The 21,259-nt window shown below is 46.2% G+C and overlaps 1 protein-coding gene across 1 annotated transcript in view; it reads right to left on the bottom strand.

Annotated features, from left to right (window-relative positions):
• The window catches only part of PSMD1 (proteasome 26S subunit, non-ATPase 1), a 120,896-nt gene that overhangs the window by 31,181 nt on the left and 68,456 nt on the right, over positions 1-21,259 (bottom strand). Inside the window, exons 17-18 of the mRNA XM_054982580.1 lie at positions 14,659-14,773; positions 8,482-8,598 (exon numbers count right to left, since the gene is read on the bottom strand). Coding sequence (XP_054838555.1) covers positions 8,482-8,598; positions 14,659-14,773 — 232 coding nt within the window. The remainder of the gene's footprint in view (positions 1-8,481; positions 8,599-14,658; positions 14,774-21,259) is intronic.

The following is a 21,259-nucleotide window of genomic DNA, read 5'->3' as shown; positions in this document are numbered from 1 at the left end:
GACGGCCAGTGGCTCACTAGGATCTCATGGAGGCAAAGGTTCTGCCCCAACACCTTTTACATACAACCCTTTCAACTGGAGAGGTCAAAAGACCAAAGAAAGAGCTGGCTGCATAGCTGCTCAGGTGTGCAATTAGAACAGGACTCTCAGATACTTTGGATTTTGACTTGTAGCACACTGTGAGAGCAGTCATTTGTACAAGGCAGGCCTCCAACGAACAGCTCACCCTTTAACTCTTCTGCTTACACTGAAGGGAGATTGTTTCCAACTGAGAGGATTTCACAAGAAGCACCGGATGCTGGCTCTCAAGAAAGATTAGTAAAGAGTCCAGTAGAATAAGCTTTTGAGAACCACAGCTCTCTTCGTCAGACTGCCCTGCTGGATTCTAGCTAGCACTCCAATTTATGTATTTATTGCCTGCCTTTCTCACTGAGATCCAAGGCAGATTACACAGTGCAAGTGAAGCACAATACAATAAATAGCCAGGACATTCACTGTGCAAAATATAATATGAACAATAGTTAATACTAATAACACTAACAACAACATTTGATTTATATACCTCCCTTCAAAATGACTTAACACCCACTCAGAGCAGCTTACAAAGTATGTTACTATTATCCCCACAACAACAAACACCCTGTGAGGTGGGTGGGACTGAGAGAGCTCCAAGAGAGCTGTGATTGACCCAAGGTCACCCAGCTGGCTTCAAGCAGAGGAGTGGGGAGTCAAACCCGGCTCTCCAGATCAGAGTCCCACACTCTTAACCACTACACCAAACTGGCTTCTCAATTAGTAGATAATCACGTACTGTCACTTAGGTTACAAAGGCATGCTGGGTGGACACAAGATTTGAAGGTTTTGAATGCTTTGTCCATAGAACAAAGCAATCAAATCTTTCCTCTGTTCAACTTGCAAAGCCAGCTAAGAGCCTACAGCCTCTGGATGGATACCTTGGGAGGGGCACAGAACCGAGGAAACTTATTACCACCATCATCACATACCCAAATTACACCATGTACCCAAAGTACACCATCATGTTCCTAAATTAGCACGCTGAATTGTCTAGGGAAGCCGAAAGTTAGTAGGAACGTGAGCTCCGATGCCAGATTAACTGGAACATCCCAACGGCAGCGTGTGACTCAGTTTAAGATTGCAGCTAAGCTTCTTCGCTACAAAATCAGCCCCTACAATAAGGCCGCCCGAGCCTGCGGGGTGGTGGGGAAGGCTGGAGCTGCCTCCTCCAGCCCTTCCTGCCCCAAAAATGGCCGTGGCGCACCAGCCATTTGAGGGGCAGGAAGGGCTTTCTCCGCCTCCTCCAGCCTTTCCTGCCCCTCAAATGGCTGCCGCGCTGCCGCTGCGCCGCAGCCATTTGAGGGGCAGGAAGGGCCAGGTGGCGGCTCCGGCCTTCCCCACCACCCAGCAGGCTCGGGCAGCGGCACAGCGGTGGCAGAGGAGCCAGCCCAGAGCCACCGCAAGGTAGGTGGAGGGGGGAGGTGGGGGGTTGATGTTTAAAGCCCCCTGCCACTGCTTGCAAGCAGCGGCAGGACCCTTTAAAGAAGCCCCGAAGCTTTCCGAAGCATTTCCGAATGCTTTGGAAAGCTTTGCTTCGGTATTTGCTTCGGGAATACTGAAGTTTGCCGAATCGCATCCGCTTCGGGTATCTTTACCCGAAGCGAAACTCGAATAGCACAGCCCTAGCCCTGGCTTTCAAATCTACAATTTGAACTCTCTTTCCACAGCAACTTTTCTGCTGAGGAATCCTGCCTGCCAGTCATGGAACCCCACTGCACTGCAGAGGCTTCTGGGCACAAGAGGGCTCCACCTGTTATTGGGTGTGTGGGTGTGGTGCCCTCAAGTCATAGCTGACTTATGGTGACCCCTGGTGAGGTTTTCATGGCAAGAGACTATCAGAAGTGATTTGCCATTGCCTGCCTCTGCAGCCCTGGTCTTCGCTGGAGGTCTCCCATCCAGTTACTAACCAAGGCCAACCCTGCTTAACTTCTGAGATCTGATGAGATCAGGTTCACCTGGGCTATCCAGGTCAGGGCATTATTGGGTGACATCTGCTAATAATAGCATGTTATATATCACTCTTCTGGACAGATGAGTGTCACACTCAGAATGGTTAACAAAGTCAGTGTTATTGTTATTCCCACAATACAGCTGGGGGGCTGGGGCTGAGAAGAGTGGCTTCCCCAAGACCAGCTGCTGAGCATATGGCAGTGGTGGGATTTGAACCAGCAGAGTGCTAATTCAGAGCCCAGTTACTTAACCACCAGTCATTGTGCCCACTGGGAATAGCACACCCTAGACCACATGCGACAGGGTGCTGGGAACAGGGTCTTCTCAACTGTGGCCCCAAACTTTGGAACTCCCTGCTCCAAGAGGGCTATTTAGCTCCCACAGTTTTGGCATTTCTGGGATGCATTTTATTCAGAGGAGAATTTGGTGATAGGTGAGGAGAACTCATTCCCCGACTTGGTGCTATCTATGTATTGCTGACTCATAGTTTTTCTGCTTTTACTGCTGTTTAACAATCTTTTAGCTGTTGCTGGGTGTTTAATTTTTCAATTTTTTGAAGTCTGAAAACTTACCCTGAGTACTATTTTTGTAGAAAGGCAGTGAAAACATAACTGGCTGATTTTGTCATCAAGGAGGCCTTGACTGGCTTCCAAAGAATCCAAAGCACATTGCTTTAAAATCTCTCAGCTATGCAAGCAAGTTCTCAGAATGACAAAAATGTTCAGGAAATGGGGGGAGGTATGGAGAAATCCTCTAATTTCAACCTGATTTATAAGAAGAAAAAGCTCTGGCCAAGAACGATGGCCAAAGGAGAGCTGGATAAAGCAAGGGGATGAACCTTCCAAACAAAGCTGGTGACAAAAGTTTACAAGGCTTGTGACGCCATCTCAAATGGGCACAAAATGTCAACCAAGTGAAAAAAAGCCTCTTAATCCTCAACCTCTGTTCCCCCCTTTTCAACAGAAACTCATCCCCTGAAATAGAAATAATTAAAAACACATCAGTGAATACAAGAGGAGCCAAGGAGCTTGGGAAAAGGTTACAGCCTCTCTTTCCCACAAGCCAGTCCTGCGAATGGGCTTAAGTGTCAGGCTTCGTAAACAGTCTCCCGGGAAGCCTCAATAATGCAGGGCTGGCCTAAGATGTCCGACCAACAGGGCAGCAAGCTCCGCCTAAGATATGCCGCTCCAGAGTGGCACGATGGCCTTAGAATTATGCCAGCCAGCCATTTGCTAGAAACAGAGATTGGGAAACTTGAGGGCTAAAGGCTGGGAAAGGGTTTCTCTTGATTTATTGTTAAGATACCAGCTCCCACGTGCATGTCAGAGGATCAGAAATCTGTTCTTCTTTTAGGAAAGCCCAACAACAACTTCTCTGTACCTGCTTCAAAGACCCCTCTAAAGAACTGGGGAATGGCATGGCCATGTGGTGTAGTGGTTAGAGTGTTGGACTAAGACCTGGGAAACTCAGGTCTTGAATTCCTGCTCTGCCATGGACACCTGCAGGGTGGCCCCTTGGGCGAGCCCCACACACTCAACCTAACCTACCTCACTGGGTTGTTGTGAAGATAAAACAGAGGGCAACATGACAGCAGCAACAGCATGCCAAACAGGGAGAAGTAGCAGCAGCTGGAGGATGTAGGGAGCGGCATCTCTTGGGAACCGTGAAAACAAAGGCCTTAGCTTCGACCTTTTAGATGTTGTGTCCCAGGAAGTTTGACAAGGGCCATCTAGAGTTATGCAGAGATCTGAACTCAGGGCTCCTTTATACCAAGTTCTCAATTGCAAATCCAGCCTTTTGTACATGACACCACACCAGCTCTCAAACCCAGTGCTGTTTCTGATCAAACAAGGGCCTTAAGGTCCATGGGGGCAAAGTTAAAAAACAATAGGCTAGATCCAAAGGCACCGTTAATTTAATAATTTAATAACTGTGTTATATACCGCTATTCTAGACAGATCAATGCCTCATCCAGAGTAGTGAACAAGTTAGTGTTATTATTATCCCCACAATACAGGTGCGGAGCTGGGGCTGAGAGGAGCGGCTTACCCACAGCCACCTACTGAGCTTATAGCAGTAGTGGGATTCGAACCAACAGAGCGCTGATTTGCAGCTGAACCACTTAACCACTGTGCTACCTACTGCAAAAACAGCCAGATGTATCACTAAACGTGGGCGTTTAGTGGAAACAACCTGATTTTGTTTTTCAAAATGCACGGGATGTATTTATTTCAGTGCTATGACTACGTTTAATTCAGCTGCACAACCATCCCAGAAGACAGTTTCCCCCCCAAGGCCACCAGTTGAGTCCACACTAGCTTTGGTGGCACGGGGGAATCTGAACCCGGATCTCCCCAGCCAAGTTTGCAGACGCTAGACAGTATTCCCCACTGGGTCCTGCAGTACTGACTGCCTCTCACTGGCAACACGAACCTGCCCTTAATTCCCTTTACTTAGACTGCCGGCCAAAATGTCAAATAAAACAAGCGGCAGGAATACACATTAAAAATGTTTCCACAATACAGTCAGCTAAAATCAGCTACCCTATTAACGGGCCTTTGAGTCGAAGAGAGCACATTGTACCTATAAACAGCCTTACTCTCAAATCTACTTCCTCAGGAATGTTATGTTTTATTGGTCAATGAAACGTGAAGAGGCTCTTATTTCTCTGCCCAAAATAAGAATTCAGCCCATGTTACAAGGACATTCTTTCCCCATCCAAAACCTAGCTCCACTGCAGAAGCATCAGGAAACAAGGCTTTCGGCAAGCGCCACACAATGAGCACGTGGCGGACTCTCAGCGTTGCCGCATGAAGGATGGCAACCTTGACTTTTTTCTTGGGTTTGGTAGCTAACCATTTCCAAAAGCCCGGCTGCACAAATGCAAAGTACGGACCCACGGCAGGAACAGTGGCTCATAGCAACTCTTCCCCCTCCGGCCAATGGATGCCCCTGACGTTGCAGCCCAGCATAAAGACAGCATCTGGTGCCATCTGGTGCGAGGCGCAGACTGCCTCCCTACCCACCCACCAGCTTTTTAGTATACAGGGCTTTTTCTGAAGTAGAGGTTATGGAGTCATGGCTCAGCATGGCAAAATTGGTTGCGCCTGGGTGTGTGTGTGCAATTTCTTAATCAGATGTTATGGAAACCTGTTTGAGAAACAGGTTCCAAGTAAAGAACAACAGAGGACCAAAGAGTATGCCAAGACTTTTTACCTAACTTGACCAAGGACAACCTCGCTGCACTCAAAACAAGAAAGGCAATATCAGTTCTGCTGTACACCATCCCCAGTCTTATCAAGATTTAGCTTATTCTCCCCCATCCATTTGACCACTGCTTCCAGGTACCAATCTAGGCAGGGCTGGCGCATCCATGGAGGCGGGTCCAGCAACTGCCTCGAGCACTGAGGCGCCGGAGGGGTCGCTGGCGATGGGGGCATGTGCTGCAGAGCTGGCGGTGGTAGCGGCCAATGGGGCTGGCTCGCAGCGGCATGCTGCGTGATGATGTCACACACAGTGCCGTCATCACGCAGTCCAGGTGTGCACATGCACTTTGCGTATGTGCGTGGGGCTGGCAACAGCCCTGAAGCTACCCCCCGGCCTCAAGCACCAGAAACTCTGGCACTGGCCCTGAATCCAGGACAGGGACAGCTGCATCTACGGGCTTAGTTTGAGAAGTATTCCCATTTCAGGGTTCCACATGTAGGAGAAGCCAGATGATATTCTAGATATTCTGCTTGAAGCAACAGTGGAAAAGAAATCTTTCTTCTTTGCCACCATCACCACCAACTCACAGGTCAACCTAGTCAGGCGTCAGTTCGGGTACTTGCTTATTGCTGCCATATAAAGAGGGAAACTTATCAGTATATCATGTAATCCGCCTTGGTTGTCAATTAGAAAGGTGGATTATAGATAAAATAAATAAATGCAGTGTGAAAAGCTCTTGGGATGTCTGTGCCTTATACTACAAGAGAACCTAAACAACTTTCTGGAATTGCAATGCCAGTGTCAAAAAGAACTTTTTTTTTTAAGCTGCAGCAATTACTTAAAATAGGATGTTTGTTCCGGGAAACTCAACATGACTGACAGCGAAGTATTGCAAGCACTTCATACCAGACAAAAGAAAATACGCTCACGCATGTTACGCATACCATTGGCTCTAGCAAGTCCATTTCACTTTCCACACACCCCCTCCTGTGCTCCATCCTTGTTAGTCAAATATGAAGCAACAAAATGCCTAATGCATAAATAAAAGATGCGGGACAACCTCCTAGATAGCAGTGTTTCCCAGAATGTCTCCACGTAGAAAATACCGAAATATGACTCACTAACAGGATACTGCAGCACAAAGCCAACAATATTTTAGACTGTGAGGTATTCATAAGGGCCAGGATGGGGCTGTTGGAAAACTGTGCCTAAATCTAGACCGGGAGGCTGAGATCTCCCACTCAGGATTCGGGGGTCCACGCCTAGAGGCAATGGTGGGAACTGACAAGGGCTGGAACTAAAAAGGCACCAGGCAGAACCGACTGAGCAGTCGTATACTCAGTCCAGGCTTAAACAAAAAGTAGCAGCAGGGCTTTTTTCCAGCAGGAACGTGGTGGAACGGAGTTCCGGCACCTCTTGAAAATGTTCACATGGCTGGTGGCCCCGCCCCATGCTCTCCAGACAGAGGGGAGTTTAGATCGCCCTCGGCGCCACTCCAGCGCAATCTAAACTCCCCTCTGTCTGGAGAGCAGGGGGCGGGGCCACCAGCCTTGTGACCATTTTCGCCAAGGGCGATTTAAACTTTAAAAAACTTCCCCCTTGTTCCAGCTGACCCAAAGTGACATCATTGTGTGGTCCTGGGAGCATGCGCGCACTTTGCGCACATGCATGTAGTACCAGGGGCACTACCTCCCGCCAAGAGTTGCCCCCTGTGCTGGCAACCCACTGAGTTCCACCACCTCTTTTCCCAGGAAAAAAAGCCCCGAGTAGCACCTTGTGGCACCGTAAAGACAAATCGTTTTACAGGCACAAACCTTTGCGGGCAAGATGCTTGGGATGAAGTAGGCAGACGAACCAGATGAAGTGTTTCAGGAAGTTTTTCGGGAGTGGCCTTTGTGTTTCTGAACAGTTCAGCACAGGATCCCCTCCTATTTTAACTTCTCAAGAAAAGGTTGGACAGGCACCTGTCGAGAATACTTTAGGTTCCGAGCATCCCACTCTCAGGGGAGGAGGCTGAAGCCATTAACCTCTCCGGTTCCTCCCAAGTCTGGCTGTCTCTGAGTGCGCTCTTGGCAATACCACCCTTGTTTATCAGAGCTGTACCAGTCAGCCTCTCCCTGCTCCGACTGCATGCAAGCCAACATTCCAGGAGTTCGGAGGAATCCAAGTTCTGTTCACAAGCTTCTTGGAACATGGATGTTCTTGGGCACACACAACCTCTGGCCAGGCACAGCCTTTCTTGCCGTGGGGCCAAGGGTTCTGCACTACAAAATCCCAGGCTGTGAAACAAGGAGATCCCAACTGGGCAACAGGGATGCATTATGCAAATACGATACATTTGCATTTACCTGAATTGCCACCAAGCAACGTCAATCCTCCAGAAGAGAAAAGGCATCTCTCAGCAAGTCTTTCCTGAGGGTTTTTTTTTTAAAGAATTAAACACTAAGAGCAAAACTACAGAATAAGCCTACAGGGGAGAGGCTGTGGCTCAGGGGTAGAGCATCTGCTTGGCACACAGAACGTGGTCCCCGGTTCAATTCCTGGAATTGACTGTTAAAAGGATAAGAGAGCACGAGAGGTGAAAGATCTAAACCTGATACCCTGCTACCTACTGAGACCGAGCTGCTGCCAGTCTCAGTAGACAGTCTGGACCTTGATGGACCAAAGGTCTGATTCGGCATAAGGCAGTTTCCTGTGTCCATGTGAGACACCCCCCCACCCCCGTACACACCCAGTTTGCTAGAGGAGTGTCCTAACCACCTCCAAAAGAGTCAACGCGGCACAATCAGGCAGCAGACAGCTCAAAGCTGTGTGTAGCATAAACTCCCCCAGCATCTTTCTCCCCTACGCTGCTGAGCACCAGCTTCCACATTCCCCATCTTTGGAAAAAGATGAAGGAGGCTGGCTGGAATTTAGAAGGTTAGGCCTTGGAGCACTCATACTGATGGGTTGGTACCCTCGAGCAAGGCTCTGTGGGTTGGATCCTGCTGACCCGTTCTATTAATGTGCCAGCGCAGAGTACAGCACTGCAGTTCATGCAACAGATCTATGAGCTCCATCTGTCCGTAACATGCTCAGCACAAAGCATTGTTACAACAAAACCAAACCCTGAAGCTTTCGGCAAGTGTTCTGTGAATTGGCCTTTACAACAGCTGTGGTCATCAGTCGCTGGAACTGCAGAAACCGCGTCATCATCTGCCATGGGCTCTTTCTGCTGCGTACCTCACTGGCTGGAGATCCATCACTCACCTTTGGACAGAGGATCTCCGTCTGCTGGATCATGATCAGGGCAGATGCAATCAGAGCACCCTGACGCACGTAGTTCACGGGATCGTTTGTCATGGGCTCCAGCAAATTAATTGCTTCCTATTGAAAAGAAATAAAAGGGGGGGGAGAGAAGGCACAGAGAATATTAACCTTATTACTTTTCAAACACCAGGCTTTCGTCAGGGTAATCGGATTAGGAACTTCAAGCAAGCCAAGGAACGGAGCCTCATTTATTGTATTTATACGGTTCATCCGTCACAATGATAACAGGACACGGAGTATGAAAACAGTGAATTAAAAAAAGAAGCAAAGACTCGGTTTCAGTCCCAAAGCTCAAGAACAAAAGGAACATGATGGATGGAACGCCGGGCTTAAGGAAACACGTATGGCCTTGGAAGCAAAGGTGTCAGAAAGATCAAGTAAGCAATTTGCTCAATTTATAAAGGATGCCTATATTAGGCAACAAGAAGTCGGCTTTTAGAAGAAAAAAAAAAGAACACATCCCACACTAGGCTAAACTCACAAGTTAGCTCAGAAGTATCTCACTTGGCAGAGCTTTCCAAAGCTTTGGGGCCATCACTAATGGAAAGGAAAAGAAATATCTACCTACCTGCACTCCATAAAAAGCAGAATAAACATGGCTTCCAAGGCCCTAGGAAATGACATGGGTGGGGATGCCAAGAGATCTACAAACAGACCTTCCTGGTATTTTTAAAAGGCAGCACCAGCGATCAGTGATGTGTTCAGAGAGGGGTTTTAAATCTCTTGTGCAATTCCATTGACAGAAACAAATGCCCTCCCGCCCCACTATTATCACTGAGGAGAAAAAGACAGGTACCTTTTGTTTGCCAGTCTTTTTTCCTTCACTGCACTAGTGACAGGTCTTGCAAAAGGTGTTGTAGGTTAAACAGTGTATGGTACACAAAAGACTGCCTTTTGGTACACAAAAGACTGTCTTCATGTATTGGGATATGCAAATTGTTAAAGAGTACTTCTACAAAACATTTTTTAAAAACCTGGAATTGGGTACATGTGTAGGCCACGGCATCACCATTACTAGAAAAATGTACAAGATCGCATACATTAGTTTCTTCCGAAGTGTTATACCCTGCCTTTCTACCATTCAGGCACTCAAAGTGGGTTACAAGTAAGTTCAAACAGGAACAAGGATTGCTCTCCTCCCTCGCTTATGTCACTGGCAGCTCTGCCTGTTTTGGACAGGGGAGTTGGATCAGCAGACAACACTATCGGGGGGTGGACGGTGGACTGAGAGTGGCTTCTGCCACGCAACTCTTTCCATAAACAGACCGCTTAATGCCAACTGGAACCTCAACCGGAGGAGCCTGGCATACACTAGTACATCTGCCCCTCAAGGGGTGCTCCCAAACAGTCAAGATGCTTCCATACTACCCACAAAGTTGGAAAAATACACCCACTGCCCTGATTGAGAGATCTAATGGACAAAACTCAGGATGTGAAGTTAGCCTCATAATGTGGGTCTGCTTAACTGCTTAATTATTCGTGTGTTTTAAGTGTTGTTTTAAATTGTTTTTATAATACGTATTTTTTAAAAGCTTACTTTAATTGGTTTTGAATGTTTGCTGCTTTGGGGACCCTAATTTGGGTGGGAAGGTGGTACAACGTTTTAGATAAATAAATAAATAGAACAATAAAATCCATAACTGGGACCCGAATATTTATTTCAAAAATTTCTATGCCGCCTTTCCACGCAATTCAGGGTCCCCAAAGAAGTGAAAACGAAAATAAAACATGAAAACTTTTCTGCCATTTATAAGGATTTACAGTACAAATGCCCTGACCTGGATGATCCAGGTAGCCAAATCTCATCAGATCTCAGAAGCTAAGCAGGGTTGGCCCTGGTCAGTATTTAGATGGGAGACCACCAAGGAAAGCCAGGGTCGCTATGCACAGACAGGCGATGGCGAGCAACCTCTGAACATCTCTTGCCTTGAAAACTTTATGGGGTTGCCCTGTGTTGGCTGTTACTTGATGGCACACACACACAAAATATAAATATACATACATTTGTAAAATAATCAGATAAAACACAGTCATGGAATCATAGGGTTGGAAGGGACCTCCAGGGTCATCTAGTCCAACCCCCTGCACAATGCAGGAAATTCACAACTACCTCCCCTCCCCACACCCCCAGTGACCTCTGCTCTATGCCCAGAAGATGGCAAAATGTTGAGCCCCAGAGGACTCTTCGCTCGTGCGATAAACATCTATTAAAGATCCCTGGCCCTAGGGAGGCCCGCCTGGCGTCGACCAGGGCCAGGGCTTTTTCGGTCCTGGCCCCAGCCTGGTGGAACGACCAGGGCCCGGCAAGACTTGCTAGCATTTCACCGGGCCTGTAAGACGGAGCTGTTCCGCCAGGCATATGGTTGACGCTAGGCGGTGCCCCGCCCCTAGGTCGGAGGGGGGATAAACCATATGCCCTCCCATCCAATGTCACCCTCCAGCTCTCACATGCTGTTCTGGGAAAAACTGCTTTATGGATTGTCTAAATTGTGTGCTGCTATGTCTCCCTGTTTTATGTGTGTATGTGTATATATATGTATATATGTATATGTATATGTGTATGTATGTATGTATGTATATAGATGTAATTTTAATGATAGTATGTAGTATTTTATAATTTTAACGATAGTTAAAGCATGTAATGTGTTTTAAGTTGTATTGTGATCCACCCTGAGCCCGCTGTTGTGGGGAGGGCAGAGTATAAATACAATAAATTAAATTAAAACAAAACACAAACACATAAGATGTCAACACATAAAAACAGAGAGACAAGGAGGAGAGGCTAATAAGACCGAGTGAGAGAGGGCCAAGCAAAACAAAAAAAAGTTTTCACCTGCTGGCAAAAGACAGCGATAGAAGGGGACAGATGAATCTCTCTGGGGAGGGAACGCCATAGTTTTGGTGCCATTACCGAGAAGGCCCTTCCTCAGGCTGCCACTTGTTTAGCCTCAAATGGTGGAGCCTTGAAGCAGGGCCTCCAAAGATGACTAGAGAGGTTGGGTAGATTCATATGGGACTACATAGTCCCACGTTGCACTATGAGAACGCTAACCCTTTCTAAGCAAGGCAGCGGAGGGGATCCAGTACAAACTGGGAGAAAACAAACCACGTTTACCAATCACTATAAGGATACCTGCTCAGTAGAAGGACAAGCCAACTCAACAGTGAAGTTTGGACCAGATAACCCCCTTAATGAAGCCAAAGCAAATGGCAGGCGGCTGCCAAGTACAACTCAAGTGATTTTATTATGACATGCATTTTACGCATTAGCATTCCAAAACCTTCACTCTAATTAGGCAAAGATGCTTTTTACAAGGCCGAGTTGTATTTTTGTGCATTTATTGGCCTCCGCCTAATCCTTCACGCTGCACGAGGCTCACGACTATTTATAGAGGACACATGATAGAAGTGCCCCTTTGGTCCAACTAACAGCTTAACTTCATTTCCCATCTCCCAAGTTCTAACATATTAACTTGGCCTTTCAAATATGCTGATGCAAACTCCAGAAGACGAACTGATATAAACAGATGCTCGAGAGCCTTTGTTTCACAGATAAACAATGAAGGCACGGTCCAGCAGCCAGGCAGGTTCTATTAGCCTGCCTGCACAAATTACAGAGAAACAAAACAGACTTGGTTGCATGGCATAACAGTTATCCGACTTTGTTCAGTACAGGCGGATGTTTGCAGCAAACAGATGAGACCAAAGCATCGGGCGCTCCAGCCCTTCACATCAAAGGTTCCTGGTCCATAGTCTTTTCTGTAATGTTTGGCCTGCCATAGGGTCAACATTTGAAAAAAAAAGGGGGAAATGAGAAGTGCTAGGCTTTCCTGGAGTTGGGCCTTTTGGGGTAAAGTCAGAATCATGGGCTGAAGAACATCTGAAATCATCCTATACCGCCCCATTGCGGAAACGGCATCTGTCCTACTACTGAAGCAGTTCGTTTGCAATTTGAAATAATGGTTCAATGATTCTCTTTGCTCTTGAGGAAGCTTATATATGCAAAACAAACCCAGCTAGCAGTTTGTTGAGCAAAGTAAGAGTTCTGGCTCTTCACAGAGGCTCAAGAATGGAGTGTGACCGGACTGAACCGCTGTCTTTATCAATAAGAGACGTCTATAACTCCGGTTATTGAACAAACAACAGAATAATATTTGGAAACCTATATGGACTGCATAGTTGCACGTATGGACTGACTTTGGTTATGAATTGACTATACTGCATTGATTACAAATTCTGTATTATGATGTATTAATCTTTGTAATTTCTATGGTTGTTGTGGGTTTTCCGGGCTGTACTGCCGTGGTCTTGGCATTGTAGTTCCTGACGTTTCGCCAGCAGCTGTGGCTGGCATCTTCAGAGGTGTAGCACCCAAAGACAGAGATCTCTGTAGCACCAAAAGACTGTGACACTGAGAGATCACGGTGACACTGAGAGATCTCTGTCTTTTGGTGCTACACCTCTGAAGATGCCAGCCACAGCTGCTGGCGAAACGTCAGGAACTACAATGCCAAGACCATGACAATACAGCCCGGAAAACCCACAACAACCATCATTCTCCGGCCGTGAAAGCCTTCGACAATTTGTAATTTCTGTATTATGGAATGCACTATTAGCACTGAGCATTTTATATTGTAGTAAACAACTGAAATGGTGTTGAACTGTGTTGAGACGAGAGCTTTTGTTGAACGTTTGGGCTGTGGTGCTCTCGAGTGTAATAGCTTCTTGGGGTTGCTGTCTTCCGGAGTTCCAGGCAGAAAAAAGCTTGGCTCGATGCTACCCTTCATCTGGAGATGCTGAGGACTGAACTTGGGCACGTGCTCTACGCACTGAACAACAGGCCCTCCCTGAAGACTGACAGGACAAAAGAACAGGGAAGGGGGCCTGTAGGAGCAGAGATAAAGTCCGCTGAACAGGAAGGGGAAATTTATGCGAGGACAGGAAAGAGCTGTGATCAGTCATGGACGAAGCCAAACGTTGGCCCGTGAAATCCAGCAGTTCACGGTAACCTTCCTTGGGTGGCCCTTATATTCCTCCCGGTGTTGTGCTTAAGCCCCTTAAGCGCAACTCAAACCAAACAACCGCTTGGTGGCAGCTTTCAATCAGCTTCACTGCTCAGGGATTAGTAAAAGGAAGAACGCAAGAAAAGAGCCACAAAAGCTCACAGTGTGCCTTATTTTTCCTGGAGGCCATATTTCATGCAAGATCTATAAGGCAGGAAACCATTGACTGGAATTTATCCCCCAAATACTGATATTTTTCAGGTATATTTTCAGACTGGAAATATTTGGGTGTACATCCCTAGCCACTGCCTTTGTTTCCTTCCCTCTTTCCTATCTACCAGTCAAACTACGTTTATCTGCCCAATTGTCTTCAGCTTTCCCTACCCCTGACCGCCTCTTCCTGGAAATAATCTGGTCGAGACAGTGGAGGGCGGGGCAGGACCTTTTGCAGGGCTGTTTCGGCTGCCCAGTCCACCCCTGCTTCCCACCACGGTTTTGCTTTACAGAATCAAATGATGAAAGGCTTGGCAATATTATTGTTGTCGTCTAGCAACACCCAACAGCCACTGAGAGTTCCGTGGGTATTCTTTTCTTAAAGCTACAGGTATTATTTCTCTTATTTTGAGGAGTTTCAATCCATCCTTTTTTTAATTTCAAAATTTTCTGCAATTCTGGGACTTTCTTCAGGTTTGTAAAGAAATCGCTCCAGTCTGTCCCTAGCTCCATTTTGTGGCTCTACTAATCGTATCCTCCACTACTGATACATTGATCTCAAGAGTGATTTTACACATGAAGGTTAGGGGCCTCAAGTGATGCAGTTAATGGAAAAGATGATTGGCTGTTAACTGCCCGAGACCATAAATTCTAGTTTAGGTGGGTAGCTGGGTTAGTCTGCAGTAGAACAGTAGGATCTAAGTTCAGTGGCACCTTAAATACCAGAAATATGTTCAGAGTGTAAGCTTTTGAGAGTTGGAGCTCCCAGATTCCCAGAGACAAGATTCTGAAAATCTTGTCTCTAAGGCGCCAATGGACTCAAATCCTGCCATATATTCTAGGGTTCTAGGAAGAACTGAAGAACAGAAAAGACTTGATTGTTTTGATTTCTTGCCCTTACCTTGTTTCCCGTACCAGCACAGCAGATTCCCAGAGCCATGGCTGCCCCGTAGCGGACGTGGGGGTTATAGCTTTCTGACAACAAAGAAACAACGCTGGGACACTGCTCAGGAGTCCTGAAGAGGAGGCAAAAAAAGAAAAGAACAAATTACATTTCATCAGACAGTAAAATCTCACCTTCAGTCCACCTCAAGGCTCAACAGAACTAAACACAAATCTACAATAAAACAAAAACACATCCCAAGGAAAGCTTGGGTGTTTTTCCGCTGCGTTGCAGACGTTCTCTAAAGTAGCATTGCAAATAAGAAGATGAAGAGATTGGAGGCTTGGAGTTAGGACTGGCTGTGCCAAGCCTCCATTAATGTTCACATACTAAGCTATTTGTGTCACCTTCTTTGCAAACACCAGCTCAAAAAGTGGGCAAAAAATGAGCTGCTACGGAGACAGTATGACAAGCCCTTGAATAAACGGACCATGGTTTATGGCCAGCACATCGACACCTTTTGCATTTGGGTAGTTTTAGCAAACTGCTCAGCAGTCAGGTTGCTGGCAGAAGAGGAAATGTGATGGGGGGGGGGACAGTAAGCAGCTGCGGAAGGAACTGTTAACGCTGAAGAGCGCCAAGATCCAGGGGCCTTAATCAACTAACACACACACACACAGTTTCGTTTTTGGAAAATGCCTCCTGGGAGAAGATTTCCCGACACGTTTGATATACTGAGATTCCAAATCAGAGCAAAGGGAAGCAAAATCCTCAACTGAGTCTACCTGTCAAAATGGTGCCCGGCATCCATGTCTGGTATTAATTACTTAAGCAGTCAAAGCCTGTAGCAAGTGGGTTGGGCTCAAGGTAAAGTTGTTTACTGGAAGGGAAAAACTGGACTGTAAAGTTTGGCATTTCAAAGCATCAAAGGCTCTGGGTTTGAGAGATGAGGAAACAGCAAGACATCTGTTTCTATGCCAGCCGGACTCCCTTGCAACACGCTCGAACAAATTACAAACCTCGAAGGTTATATTTATATATTTAATTTAATATATTTTGTAAATTTTTATATTTTTAGTTCATACAAAAGCGCAAGTGCTCAAATGTGATAAATATTCCACAGTAAATATCTAACATCTACAGCTAATAAATATTCATAAATAATCATAAGTATTCATAAATATTCCTTGAGCGTCCAATCCTTCCAGTCTACTTTGAATAATCAATTCCAATTTCCAGAGTTGTAAACTGTATTTTCTTTGTTCTTGTTCTATTTCAAAGCTGTTAATATCTGTGTGGAGCTTGAAAGCTATGAATATCTGTGTGAAGTATCCTCAGATGACAACATTTCCTTGTGGTTACAGCTGAAACTCTCCAAAATTGGGCTAGGAAAGCCTGTATTAGCTTGCTCTTTGTGCTGTTTCAAAGCTGTTAATATCTGTTCGAAGTTTCAGAACTGTTCATACCCGTACGGAATATCTTCAAACGACAACATTTCCTAGTGGTTACAGTCCAACACCACCACACTCATTTCCTGGAAAATGAAGGTGCCGACGGACCATTGCAGGTTTGTAATTTGTTTGAGAGTGTTCTGCACACGGAGGCCCCCTCTTATTTAGCTATTGAGGATTCCCTTGCAAAGCATGAGGCCTCCTCCTCCCTTCTCCAGTCATGATCTGCAATCCACGAGTTTCGTGTGGCTTCTGCAAACAAATCTCCTACTCTGCAAGTGGGCCACTGCCCTCTTCCTGAAGTTTCCTTGTAGCCCACCACTTTAATCCAACAAGGAAGAGGGGAGTCCTTCAACGAGCAACCACCTGTGCTCGGCCAGAGCTCTGCTCGCGCTTGCCGGATTATACAGGGAAGCAAATGGGAACGTTTGTTCCTGAACAGTCATTTTGGTAGCTTTTCCCACAAATGCCACACACAGCACTTTATGGTGTCTCCCCAAATCAATTTTTTAACTATCTTTCGCTTGTAATTGCAAAGCCACCCTCTTTACCGCTCCACTACTGAAAATACAAAAGCCAAAAAACGATACTCCTTCAACAGATGGCAAAGGAAGCATCCCCACTTGCACAGGGACGAAGGGTAATGGGCACCGCCACAAGATAACTGCTGCGGGAGCAGGGCCGTTCACAACATGTTAGGAAGTCCCAATCCAACCAGTGTACTATCAAAACAATTTTTCTGTTAATTTTTATATAATTTCTCAAAATGCAAGTGCAAGTATCGTGCAAGCCTAAGTACAAAATGTAAATTAATTATCACATCAACATAATAAGTCAATGAACCAGCATAAGATACAATCAACAGGTAAAGTCATTAATCCATAATATGAAAGTCCAACTGGTAAAGAGTCATATTATCATCAATATTTATTCAATTTCATCAACAGATACTGTAAGAGGGATCATCACTTGTATCAAAAAGAACTAGAGCTGAACGTTCCTTCAAACATACAGCCGACGGGTTTTTGCTAGCGGATTTCCAATTCCCGTTTCGTACTCCTACTTCCTGGTCCAGAAATCCTCACGGTATTATTCCATCTTCCTTATCCAACTGAGTGATGTGTTTGAAAATGACTAGTGGCCATCAATAAAATTATGCCTGTGAGGAAGAAGGAACTTTACCTGTTGATTGTATCTTATGCGGGTTCATTGACTTATTATATTGATGTGATAATTAATTTACAGTTTGTACTTAGGTTTGCACGATACTTGCACTCTGCACTTCGCATTTCGATAAATTATATAAAAATTAACAGAAAAATTGTTTTGATATTGTAGTCTCTCTCCCTGGTTCTCTTGTGTTTTTGGCTTCTGGTTCTCCGGGGTTGCCCCATTTGTTGTTGTTGTTGTTTCACCAGCGTACTATGTCTGGTTATGCTTCGGGGCTCACGTAAAGCGGCTCATGCATAGAGGAGGCAGAGAAAAGACTGGCCTGCTCGCTTTCGAGAACAGACACTATTTGGTTTCAGTTTCCAAAGAAAGGAGAGAGTATACTCCCAGTGCGGCCACAGGGAGAGGTTTCCAAGCCCTGGCAGACACATAAAAATGTGTCAATTGCCTGCCCGGGATGATCTCAGCGCTTTGACAGTCAGTCAGTTGGTAGGGAGTGCTTTGAAGCTCCACATTCCCCCCCCCCCAATTCCATTCAAGACCCTTTGGATTGTATGCACATGGCTTAAAAAGCAGGTGGGCTCCAGGAAATATATTGGCAGGCGTTGCTGTGTGCCACACGGAAGATCACCCCGTTAGGATAACAGAGTACAGCAGTCTTCTCCTGAAGCAACAGGGCAAACATTTAATTTTCACTCCTAGCCCCCTGCATAGAACAAAATAGCCATTCTTCCAATACGTCGCAGTTCCAGAAGACCCGCAGAACACAAACCTCTTCACAGAAGGAAGGGTGCATTTCCTGCTGCCACAACTATATTGCACCACCCCATTTATATTTTGCAGCACTCTCTCAGTCTCAAATGGTCACAGGTTACAAACAACAGTGCAACATGGAATTTAGATGTGAAATTTTTACCGAGAAGCCGTTCAGCAGCACCCCACTGTATCCAGATCAAATGCACGGAGTGCCTTAGTGACCGCTTGCTTCATATAGTTCATATGAGACTGTCGGCTCTGAACGTCCTACCTGCACGCAGCTAGTTTCCTATTGATTTGTCAATAGGTACCCGACCAATCAACTCCCTGCACAAAGAATGCTGAGGCGGGTTCTAGGGTGGGCACATGGTCAAACATGCTTTCCCGAGCAAGGATCCTTTTCTCTACAGCCAGAGATTTGGACAAGTATAAGATCTACTCATTTTTAAAATAAGAAAACGAACTCAATGGGCTGGATCCTACATCTAGAGCTGTCCCTCTTGAACCAGCGGAAAGCGTCATCATTAGGAGAACAGACGCACAGTATACAACCTACAATCTCAACATGGAACTGGTCCTTATTGGACCACACAAACAGCGCCAGCCTCACCATTAGGGCAGAGCACAAAGGGCAGTCCATTACGAAGTGGGGGAAGGACCTCTTTAAAGATAAGAAGACTGTTGCTTGTTGTAATTATCATATTTTTTCCATTATGGGGGGATGGGGGGGCTCCACCATTGGGATTGTCAGCCTGAAGCACAAAATGCATCTTGCTCTAAGTTGGCTTCTTATTTCATGATCAGGTTGTATGATGAAGCTATCGATAGTTGAGCATTCTGGGTGTCTTGGAAGGAACCAGATAAAACAGGCCCTCCCCCAAGGGGGAAAAAAAAAATCAAATTCCCTCCACTAAGGGCAGCAGCGGTGCCAGGGTTTTTGGTGCTCACAGCCGGCCAGCGGGCCAGGTGCCTCTGCGCGCACACACACACACACACGCACCGGCCTGCGTGATGACAGCATGTGTGACATCATCATGGGAGCGCACGTGCCGCCGGCCCAATCGCTGTGGCGGGCGGCTGGGACGGTGTGCGGGTGGCCTCCGAGATCTCCCGCTCGGTTGCCCTGCGCCGCTTCAGATGCCTGCCCGTGGCTGCTGCACCCGACCAGGGGCGTGTGCTGGCAGCGGCGGTGGTGCGGTGCGGGAGGGATAGGAGGCTGCAGCTCCGTGGCACGCGCTCCCACCCCCCATGCCTCCTCTGGCACCGCCTACGTGGCCTCAATGGGCGCGCCGGCCCTGACTAAAGGAAGCTTCAAGGAGACATTTTAAAAAATTAAGAAATCTTTTATTGAACTGACTTACGTTGGCCTAACAGCACTGAAATTTCAAAAGCGATATACAACTCTTCAAAGACAGAATGGAAAGAAAGTTCTACACACACATCCCAAGAGTCTTTTAGTCTTGGGTAGTCCAAGTGTAGTGATGTTTGTCAAAGTATTGGCTCCCAATGGTTTACAAGCCCAGAAACATTCAAATTATATACATTAAAACTGCGGCAATATCTCCGAGAAAGCACAATTTATGAAATCAACACTCACTGACCGACCAACCCAGCCCGAAAAGAGAAAAGCCACTTTCCTGCCAAGAGCCTAATCAATCCATTAGCGCCCCTCTGGGCAAGCAAGGACAGCCTTCCTGGCGTTTCTAAAGGCCGACAGCTCATGTGAGCACATGAAGCAGCCTCATAGGAAATCAGACCGTCGGTCTGTCAGGGCCAGTACTATCAACTTAGACTGGCAGTAGCTCTTCAGGGTCTCAGGTAGAGGACCTTCATGTCACCTTCTACCTGATCTTTTTAACTGGAGATGTCGGGGACTGACCCTGGGACTTTCCGTGTGCCAAGCAAATCCTTGAACACTGAGCCGTAGCACCTCCCCACAGGAACCCCTTCTGGCAGACCGTGATGGAAAAGGCTCGACACGACAGGTGGAGGTGAAGCGAATCCTTCAACTGAACTCTGCGTTCTTTAGGGCTTTCAGGATTCATCTGGAATTTGTGATTCTGGGTGTTATTCCGAGGGCTCACGGCTTCTTGAAATATTTTCATGCATCTATATTGTCACAACCACTGTGCGATGCTAAGAGAGGGAGAGGGCTACATGTCCTGTGGCTTCCCGAGCCTGAAGTTGCAATCATCACTTTGATCTGCATCCGCTCCTTTCAGAACCCCCGTACGATGCGCCACCTTGGACCCCCAGAGTCAGCAAGGCAGCCCCCCCCTCCCCAAAGTCTACACAGTGCATTCCATAGTGCTAGCGTGGTCTATGAGTCTGACTCTAGCTCTGGCTTACAAACTCAGAGTTTCCAGGGATTTGAGCAAGTTGCCTTCCCTCTCTGCCTTAGTTCCCCGCCTGCAGAACTGAAACACTAGAGACTTTTGATGAGGCTGTTAGAAATATATATTTTTTGGTAACTTTTAATTTCTGATTTTAACTTTTTTTACAATCAGCATAACAAAACAGGATAAACAGTCAACATTCAAACAATAAAAACATCTAACCAAATGATAAGTATTTTACGGAAGTTAGTAGAATACAAAGAAAACTTTTTTGGTAAGGCAATCTCGGATGATTCGTGGTTTGAAATGTAGTCTAAATATGGAAACCACTTTTCTAAAAAGCTGGATTGGAAAGTTGGGTTGTCGTTTGTTATTCACTGGTCTGATATTCTGTCTATAGCCATCATGTCACAGATTTTGTTCTTCCACTGTGATGACTGGTACTTTGTTCGATTTCCACATTTGTGCTATCAGGAATGTAGCTGCCATCAACAGGAGTGCTATCAGTTCTTTTATAATAGTTGGCATTGGGTTATTATGCCAGAAATTTAAAGTATTTTTAAAGGGATTGAAAGACTCCTTGCATTCTACTGATTACTGACAAAGCCAGATAACTTAATTGTAAACAGTTTCAGGTGGGTAGCTGTGTTGGTCTGTAGCAGAAGAGCAAGATTTGGGTCCAGTAGCACCTTAGAGACCAACTAGATTTCCAGGGTGTGAGCTTTTGAGTGGCAGTCCCCCTACATTTATGGATAGGTTAGAACATTTCGCCTACAGAGGAGAACATTACATCTGAACTCATCTATACACTGCTGTTCTTCAAAAGAAAAAAATGAATTGCAAATTATGATATGCACCAGTGAGAAGAACTGTCCACAGCTGGACCAATCCACCTAGCGTTCGGGG

Source organism: Eublepharis macularius, chromosome 6, assembly GCF_028583425.1.
Source record: "Eublepharis macularius isolate TG4126 chromosome 6, MPM_Emac_v1.0, whole genome shotgun sequence".
NCBI classification, from domain to species: domain Eukaryota; kingdom Metazoa; phylum Chordata; class Lepidosauria; order Squamata; family Eublepharidae; genus Eublepharis; species Eublepharis macularius.
This window is presented reverse-complemented; position numbering and strand designations above follow the sequence as displayed.